The 9,733-nt window shown below is 44.6% G+C and overlaps 1 protein-coding gene across 2 annotated transcripts in view; it reads left to right on the forward strand.

Moving 5' to 3' along the window:
• The window catches only part of Aff1 (AF4/FMR2 family, member 1), a 132,065-nt gene that overhangs the window by 114,061 nt on the left and 8,271 nt on the right, over window positions 1–9,733 (forward strand). For both annotated transcript variants that reach the window (XM_013029842.1, XM_013029841.1), the window contains exons 12-15: window positions 4,836–4,933; window positions 6,377–6,650; window positions 7,425–7,516; window positions 7,698–7,758. In XM_013029842.1, the coding sequence (XP_012885296.1) occupies window positions 4,836–4,933; window positions 6,377–6,650; window positions 7,425–7,516; window positions 7,698–7,758 (525 nt within the window). The remainder of the gene's footprint in view (window positions 1–4,835; window positions 4,934–6,376; window positions 6,651–7,424; window positions 7,517–7,697; window positions 7,759–9,733) is intronic.

The raw sequence follows: 9,733 nt of genomic DNA on the forward strand, positions 1-9,733 counted from the left end.
TACAGCCGCACTCCTGGCACCTTTCCATCAGTTCAAAACTCCATGGCCCCAAATTAGTGTTAGTTCTGGAAAAAGCTACCTTCATGTTTCACTCCTACTTACAGTACTCCTACAATGAGCCAGGTGCGGGCAGCATACAGCCAGGCTGGAGGCGGTGGCGCCACTTGGCCTCATCCCTTCCTTTTATGGTCTTGGTTCTTGCCTGTTTTGTTTTGTTTTCCTTTTCCTTGGCCATATAGGTGGAGCAGAACTTGGCAGCTCACCTGAGGCAGCCTGACCCAACAGGTTGAGAAAGACAATTGGGCCCATTTGGCAGCAGGAAGCTGCCATTGTGGTAGAAACAGGCACCGATGAGAACTTATGGAACAAAGAGTTTCTGAGTCACAAACCTTGGAATGGGCTCGCTGAAATAGGGGTTGGAGGTGGGGTGACCTGAGATGAAACACCAGTGAGCTGGGCGCCGGCTCATGCCCGAGACTGAGTGAGGATCACAGTTTGAAGCCAGCCTGGGCAGGAAAATCTGTGAGTCTCCTACCTCCAACTAACCACAGAAAAACACTGGAAGTGGAGCTTAGAGCTGTGCCTCAAGTGGTGGAGCAAAAAAGCTCAGGGACGGTGCCCAAGCCCTGAATTCAAGCCCTAGGACCAGCACCCACAGACAAAAAATAAACTAAAAATGCAAAGGGACTTCTTTCTCCCATCCTGAAGAGAGCAGGTTGCTTGTATCTGATTTTCTTGTGGCTCCTAAGCTAGCAAAACCTAAAGAACATCTTGCTTCCTGTTTTTCAAGCCTTGGTCTAGGAATTCCTTTTCAACTCCTTAACAGTCAGGGTTGCCTGCCACCATTTAGTGACTCTCTGGTCCATCCACTGAAGGCCATAGGAGGCCTGCTTCCAGGGAGCTCAGCCGTGGCCTTCAGCTATGTGGCTTAGTTTTTGAGCCAGCTGACACATGCTGAGTGCTCTGGGACTGACCCTGGCAGAAGAGGACAAAGTTCCACGTGCTTCAGTGTATGAGGCCTGTGGGCATGAGCTCAGCACTGGCAGAATCGCAGAAAGGGCTTTTGCTTTATGGAGTTTAATGGCTTCCTTTCAACTAGTTATAGAGTACTGTCTGCCTGAGAGTTGTTAAATACCCACATGCAGCTAATTGTTCCAGTAAGCTGTAAAGGGCGGTGTGATTAAATGGTCACCCTGGGTGAAGTTCAAGTGTGGTGATTTCTTGTTTGTTAGCTCTTCTCTCAAGTCCCATAGCTAGCACAAGCCAGATTCCCAACTTGGTGAACATTGATTCTCCACGAATCTTATTTTCATGGGTGTGGTTTATAAGATCTACCGCTTTGGTTTATAGTCAAAACTAGCATGTCCTAAACAACAGAAAAACACACAAACAAAAATTTATTGATACTTTACCCCTGGACTTTGGTGTTTTCTTGCAGAAGTAATTTTTTTGTGTGGTCTGTGTTTGGTTTTGTCTTGAGAACTTTGTGTCAGAGGAAATTACCTTCCATTTAAAACAGTGCTTTACTATCACTTGTACAAATTGGTATCTGTCCTTTAGCAGATTCTGACTTTGCCTAAAGATAATTTCCTACCTTCTTGCCCTGCTTGATAGACCAGCTATGCAACCTTTAAGAGAATTCCCTAGGTTTTTGTGACAGGGTACCTAGGCATAATAAATAGGCTCCTAATTGATGGAGTTTCTAGACCTGTCCTGGGTGCATATAGCCTCATTGCTAATAAGTCTTTCTCTCTCCACTGTAGTAGGCTTGTGTGGCTCTTAGCTCATGCCAGTACTGTTAGCTTCTGAATTCTGCTCCAGGAGTTGTTTTTTTTTTTTTTTTAATTTTATCGTAAAGGTGATGTACAGAGGGGTTACAATTACATAGTAAGATAATGAGTACGTTTCTTTTTGAACAGTGTTACCCCATCCCTCATTTTCTCCTATCTCTTCCCAAGTCTCCCGCCCTCCCCCCTCCCCCCACCCCCTCCCCCCTTTCAGGATTCTTTCTGCCTCTGGCCTGTGATCCTAGGAGAATCAGTGTGGAACTAAAGGCCTTTTAGTCAGGGTTAGGGCTTCTTATCTCACATACTCTGTCTCCTTATCAGCTCCTTCCAGCGGCCTCACAAGATGAATAGTTACATTTCTGAGTAACTGCTTTTATCTTATCTACCTGTAGTTGTGGTGACTTCTTTGCATTTACTAATTGGAAATTTAGAGCCCAGTTCTCAGATCATCTTCCACAGTATACTCATGAGTAACTGAGTAATGTGCGATTGTAAATTTCCTAGTACTCATATTTTTAAAAAAACATTGTGTGTGTGCCTCTCCAGGGGCTTGAACTCAGGGCCTGGGTACTGTCCCTGAGATTTATTTTTTATTCTTTTTTGCACAAGGCTAGATCTCTATCACTTGAGCCACAGTTCTATTTCTTTTTATAGTTGGAGATAAGAATCTCCAGAACCTCTTGCTCGAGCTGAATTTGGGCTTTGAACCCCCATCCTCAGACCTCAACCGGTGTGAGCTACCAGCACACAGCACAGATTAAATTATTTTACAAAGGGAAATGAAACTAGTGACAGTTCTAATAGCAATTGTATATTTTATCTACTGCCTCAAAAAATGTCACTTAAAATTTTAAGCAATGGGGAGTTGGAGGTGTGGCTGAACAACAACCATGCAATGCCTTCAGTTCAAACCCCAGGGTTGCCTCCCCCCCTTCTCCCCCCCCCCTCCACCCACACAGAGCAAAAGATTTAATCTATGTAAAAATCACATTCTCCTTCTAAAACACTGTCTTCAGAGTACTTCAGGGTAGCTTTTTGAGCCACCATGGGTAAATTGAGGTTGAAGCAGGAAGGCACAGGAGTAAACAGAAGCACTTTTCCAGAAGAGTCTACGCAAGGCTGGTTGGAGGGGTTTTGCAGGAGCAAGGAGGAGTTAGGGATTTTTAAATTTTCTATTTCTTATTCTTTTGAGCAGGTCAGGCTGTTTATTGTTGTCTGGCTAGACCTTGAACCTACACACCTTCATTTATTACTCTTTTCTTGGAGACATTCAGGAAAGAAGAAAACACTGCGGAGAAAACTGAGACCTCCCCCTGTCAGTTAATTGGATGCATTTGATGAATAGTTTTTCTCTTGTGGCTTAGGAGGATCCAGAGTTGGTTGGTGATTGTCCTAGATTGACAAGTGTGTCCCAGATTCTTAGTCAGTGAACTCACAGTTGGGGACTTATTTCTTACTGGGCAGAACAGTGAATTGAAGGGCTGCTCCATTCCTTTGGCTGCTGCGTGCTGGAGGGATAGAGTGCCGCCTTCCTTAGTTACTCCTGCACCAACCAAGTCCCTGTGTGAAATCCCCATGTTTGACACAGAAAAGGCTTTTGTCTTGAGGATTGCCTTGTTTGATTTCTATAGTTGTCTTCCTCCTCTTTTTTTCTTCCTTCTCCTCCTTCTCCCTCCTCCTCATCTTTTCCTTCTCCTTCCTCCTCTCCTTCCCTGATCCTCCTCCCTCCTCTTCTTCCCTTCTTCTTTTCTTTGGTGGAACTAGGCTTAAAACATCTCTTCTCCTCTCCCTTTCTTCTCCTTTTCTTTCTCTATTTCCATTTCTTTTCACCAGTCCTGGGGCTTTAACTCAGGGCCTGGGAATTGTCTCTGAGCTTCTTTTGCTCAAGGCTAGCACTCTACCCCTTGAGCCACGGCACCACTTCAGGCTTTTTCTGTTTATGTAGTGCTGAGGAATCGAACCCAGGACTTCATGCATGCTAGGCAAGCACTCTACCACTAAGTCATATTCCCAGCCCCAAACATCTCTTCTAATGACAAATAAGGGTACTGTTGAAAAACATTTCTCTCTGAATGTTACACAAACAATACACGAGTGGATATAAGCAGGTGAGTCTTTTGAAAACAGTAGGGGGAGACCTCATAGTTACCCCTGTGTCCATTAAGATGAATATGCATCATTTTTGTTTTGTTCTGATCCTGTTTTTTGTTTTTTTTTTTTTTTGTGATTTGAGACAGTCTCACTGTGTAGCCAAGGCTGGCCTCCAATTCTCCATCCTCCTTCTTCAATCTCCTGTGTGCTAGGATTACAGAGATGCACCATTCCCAGTGAATGTGCATGTTTTATTGATTGGTTTGTTTTGGTACAGGGCCTTAAAGTATTGATTCTTCAATATTTAGAAAATATCATGGCAAGATAAAGCCTACTGTTCTTGCTATAGCTACTGCTTCATATATTAATCCCTTTTCTAGGCAGGAGGAATAGCCTGCCTCTCTTCCCTCCCCCCTTCCCCTTCCCTTCCCCTCCCTTTCCCTTCCCTTCTCCTCCTCCTCTTCCTCCTCCTCCTCTTCCTCCTCTTCTTCCTCTTCTTCTCCCCCTCCCCCTTTCTTCTTTTGGTGCCAGTCCTGGTGCTTGAACTCAGGGCCTGGGTGCTGTCCCTCGGCTTAAGAAAACACTAGCTCGAGGCTAGTGATCTACCACGTGAGCCACAGCTGTACTTCCATCCTTTGGGTGGTTCATTGGACATAGAGTCTCATGGACTTCCTACCCAGGTCTGGCTTTGACCTGTGATCCTCAGCTCTCTGCCTCCCGAGTCGCTAGGGTTCCAGGTGTGAGGCCCTGGCACTTGGCGGAGGAATAATCTTTCTTCATGTACCATCGGTTTCACTGCACACCGCATCACCTTTTGAGTGTCACACGTGACCTCAAAGTACTCACAAGGTTGCTCTGTGTGCATACATGTCTTGAAAAGTGGAATTACTGTCTGCCTGTTCAGTTTTATCTGTACATCTGTAATACCTTGCTTTGCTTGTTGTACCACAATAACAGGGTTACACAGAAAGAGATTATGAGAACAAAAAAATCAAGTTGGAGAAAGAAGTCAAATCACAGTCTTCATCTTCTCACAAAGAGTCTTCTAAAACAAAGTGAGTATAAAGAAAGGTAACCAGGTCTTCTTGGGTCTCAGCAAAGGAAAGCATTTCTGAGGATATGTAACATTTGTTTCCTATAAGTCTCTCTCCCCCCACCCCCCCAACGCACCCCAGATCTCTTCAACAGATCCTTTGATAGAAAGTCAATATATCAGAAGCATTTTCACTAAGGAAAGTTTCCTAAACACCTAAATTAATCAATTTTTGGTAAAGGAAAGTACCAAAGTATGGAAAATACAATTTTTGTCCCTATTTGGTAGAATGGGCGAGAGAGAGAGGGGGGGAGGGAGAGGGAGAGGAAGAGAGAAGAAGGGAGAGGAAGGGAGAGGGGGGAGAGGGAGAGAGAGAGAGAACACAACTGCTCAAGGCCACATATTGTTAATGCGAGTGGAGCTGGCACGGATTTGGGAGCTTGGGTCCAGTGCTCTTTTTAGAGATGAGGAAGTGTCTGTCAAGCCTTTCTGTGGCTTTGGCATTTGGGCTCTCGGCCCCATGCACTCAGTCAGCGTTTTTTGCTTATGGCTGCTGCTCTACCACTTGAGTCACACCTTTACTTCTGCTCTTTTGCTGGTTAATTGGAGATATAAACAAGTCTGGTAAATTTGTTTGCCCAGGCTAGTTTTGAACCATGATTCTCAGATCTCAACCATCTGTGTAGCTGGGATTATAGGTGAGAACCACAACACCAGACTGCCTTTTCACATCTTATTAGGGAGAGGGATGGCAGGTGAAAGTTGTAGTGACAAGAAGGTATGATTATAAAATGTAACTTATTTACTCTGGCATGCGCATCCAGGAGCTTGCCAAAACAAAAACAAGTGCATATTTCATAAATGCAGGAGCCCACAGACATGGGGGGAAAGGGAGGCATCAGATGTGAAGGTGGCCGTTGACCTTGCCTGTTTGTCAGGACAAGGTGTGGACTGAGGAACAATTGAATAAGAGAGGTACATGGTTATCAAAAGTTGGGACCTGGAGCTGGGAAGGTGGCTCAGTGGTAGAGCACTTGCCTTGTATGCATGAGGCCCTGGGTTTGATTCCTCAGTACCACATAAGTAGAATAAGCAGGAAGTGGCGCTGTGGCTCAAGTGGTAGAGCGCTCGTCTTGAGCTGAAGAGCTGAGGGACAGTGCCTAGGCCCAGAGTTCAGGCCCCACGACTGGAAAAAAAAAAAAAAGAAAGAAAGAAAAGAAAAAAAGTTGGGACTTCTGGCAGACTCTGCTAGCTTAGTGAGAAGCTATTTAACTTCATTTATTACCAGTGGATACGGCTAGATTTGTCAGACATGCAAAAGTCCCTAAAATTCGGCCTTTCTACGACAGTTTTATGCTCTGGGACAGCATGATCTTTCCTGCCTTCATTTAGATGTTTATAACCAAACAAAGTCATGTCGTTTGTGGTCCTCTTCAACTTAATTTTGTATGATGTTTTACTCCAGGACACCCAGGCCTTCCTCAGAGCCTTCAAAAAAGGAAATGCTTCCTCCTCCACCTGTGTCTTCCTCTACTTCCTCTTCCTCCTCCTCTTCCTCCTCCTCCTCCTCCCAGAAGCCAGCCAAGCCTGCACACAAGAGGTCAAGGCAGGAAGCAGACAGCTGTGGTCAGGACCCTCCCAAAAGTGCCAGTAGTACTAAGAACAACCATAAAGATTCTTCCATTCCCAAGCACAGAAAAGTCCAAGGGAGGGGCTCCGGAAGCTCCACGGAACACAAAGTAAGTAGCAGGATCAGCCTGTGTGAAAATGGAATGCGTTGCTGTGTCTTTTCCAACTCCATCAAGTTAACTCTCCCCAGTGATGCACTCTACGGCCGTTTATTTGTTCATCAGTTTTACTTTGGAGCTGATGGCTCCCATTTCTTTTCTCTCACTTTTTTTTTTAAGATGTGCTTATTGAATGGCAGTTAATATTGCACAAAAGTCTAGGGGTCAATTCTGAAAGTGATTCAGAAGTGCAAATATGTATATATAATTTTTATTGCTTCCTTTTTATCAGATGTTTAACAATAAGAAATGGTTAGACCCTTTTTTTTAGATCTCAAATACTTTCATTTACTGTATATCAGAGACAAAAAAACCCTCTTATTTCTCAAACAAATCAATTACCTTTTCCCACTTAATCGGGGGAGGGGGGGATGTGTATGTTGACTAAGATGATTTTATGCTTTTTGTTGAGTTCTGTTCATGTACATTGTTGTCTTCACTCTAGTTAAGTCCCCGATATCAGCAGACTCTACAGCGTCAGGTCCTTTAGCTTGCTCGACCAAGCTAATCTGTAGTGTTTGATTTGCTCTTTTTCTTCAATTTTGGGCTGTTAAGAGGGATGTCAGGTATGTTGGCATGCCTGCAACCCCAAACACTGAGCAAGCTGGGGCAGGAAAGTCAAGAGTTCAAGGCCTGCTAGGCTGTACCAAAAGACTGTCTATGAAACAAATGAAAAAAGGGTGTGTGTTAACTTTTAGACATATAATATATATTATTTTTTTAAAGGGATTTTCTGGAGATACTTCAAATCCTTTTCCAGTGCCTTCTTTGCCAAATGGCAACTCTAAACCAGGGAAGCCTCAAGTCAAGTTTGACAAGTAAGAGTTCAGATGCTTTTATTCTCACCCTCCATCCTTTCCTGGACATGGTCCCATTGTCTGGTTTCATTCTGTACTTGCGCTCTTCCCCCCTGCCATCCTCTTTCACCGAGTCTTCTGTAGTTACCCCGCTCTGTCCTGGTACTTGAGGTTCACATGACCCCCTGCTTTTCTTTTTCAGACAGCAAGCTGATTTTCACATGAAGGAAGCAAAAAAGTTGAAGTACAAAGCAGAGTCTATGGTGAGTCTTGGCTTTCGTCCCTTTGGTAGAAATACACATGCACGCACGCACACACACACACACACACACACACACACACACGCACACACGCAGGTTCAAGGTCAGCAAGAGGGAGAGGTGGAGGGGTGTCTGGAAGATCTGGGGTTCAAGGACAGTAGGAGGGAGGGTTGTTTGGACCCACTATTGGCTGAGGTGTGAGCAAGATAACCAGATCTGCTGACTGTGGGGTAAAGGGTATTCATGGAAGACTTTGGCTCCATTGACTGAATCTGATCATGGGGAACTGTATGAAGTGCCTAGTCACATTTCCTAAGGAGTGAACATGGGCCTGCCTGGTGGAGAGTTGATATATGGGTGCTTTTTTGTCCCGCTGAATCAATTCTTTGGATGTGAACAGTAAGTTCTGGGAAGCCTTTTTATATTCCAAGGTTATCTCAAAGCCTTGATTCGTCCTGAAGGAATAGTTGACCAAGGACAGAAAATTTAAGGTTTAGGTACTGATTGTATTGCTGGTAAACAAGCCCTGCACATGTGAGTTCCCCTTACTCACTGGCCTTTGAATTTTCTGGAAGGTAGTAGTTTGAGGTTAAGTTATATACATGGTAATATGTTTTTATATCCCTGCTGCAGTTTATAGAGATCATGTTTGTCATATTTAAAACCATCTTTCAATGATTAAAGTTTTTTGGGTTTTTTCCCCCTGAGTGTGTTTAGAAACCTAAGCTGCTGTGAACAAACCCCTCCCTCCCTGGAGCAGTGTTTGGCACCCTGGTCTCAGGACACAAGCACCTGGTGGCCCTGCCCTCTGGAATTCAAGCCTACCTGTGCTCGCCAGGCCCTCGGGGATCGGGTTGAGGCTGCCATGGCAGGTGTCAGGATATTGTCCTGCTGTCCATCTACCTCAGCCACAGACATTCAGCTTTTGTCCAACACTAGGAAGGGGCACACTGATACCTTCTAACAGGCAAAATGGCCTGTTTCTCTTTTTGTGCTCTTTGCAAGTCCAGAACAAGCTTGTTGGGATGACCCACGCCAGACCATGGTGCTCTCTACTGTCTCCTTGTACTGCCAACATTGTGACTGGACGCGTGTGTCTCTTTCAAGCTTTGGAAGAGAGTAACCAGTGCCACAGCCAGTTATCTAAAACTTAACCCAACACGGGATATTTTCAACATTAGATTCCCTCATTATTCAATTCACATTAGTACTCTAGGGAGATTTGTTTCCAATCTATATATAGGCAGGTCTTTTTTCATAAGGTGGCCATGTGTCCCGGGGCACTTTAGTTAGTCCTACAGTATGCCGCTCGCATTCCATTGTAATAGGTAATTACATACCATTTTGTTCCCATCTTCTGCCAGGCCAACCAATAACCTGTATAATCACACTATGTCATTTCTCTCCATTGCATAATGTCTCAAAGCTGTGCTCTTGGCGTTCCAGAGAGCAGAGGGCCTGGCTGAGTGTAGGAGGGCAAGTGTCACACAAGCTCATGTTTATATGGAGCAGGGAGCCTGTCGCGCTGCAACTTCACAGCATTGCAGCATTTCAGGGGAGTTGTGCCAGGCACAATCTCATTTTTAGCTTGGTGAGATATTGAAGGAAGTGAATATTGTTGACTCGTTGCTCTCTGATCCTCTGCTTTGCTTTGCTTCTGCCCTTCAGCCAGTGTTAATTTTGGAAACTTCATGAGAAAGTTTCAAAAAAGCACATAAAAAAAAAAAGCACCTTTTTGAGAACTAGATTCCCATCAGCGAAGCAATGAGTCTGTCCTGTATTGCTGATTAGCTAAGACATGTGAATCTGGCTTTTATTCTTTTTTATCACTCATCTTCTGAGTCTGGTCTCTCTGGGAAGAATTTTTATTTTATTTTATTTTATTTGGGTCCAGTCGTGGGGCCTGAACTCTGGGCCTGGGCGCTGTCCCTCAGCTCTTCAGCTCAAGGCTAGCGCTCTACCACTTGAGCCACAGCGC

Source organism: Dipodomys ordii, unplaced genomic scaffold (genome assembly GCF_000151885.1).
Source record: "Dipodomys ordii isolate 6190 unplaced genomic scaffold, Dord_2.0 Scaffold123, whole genome shotgun sequence".
NCBI lineage: Eukaryota > Metazoa > Chordata > Mammalia > Rodentia > Heteromyidae > Dipodomys > Dipodomys ordii.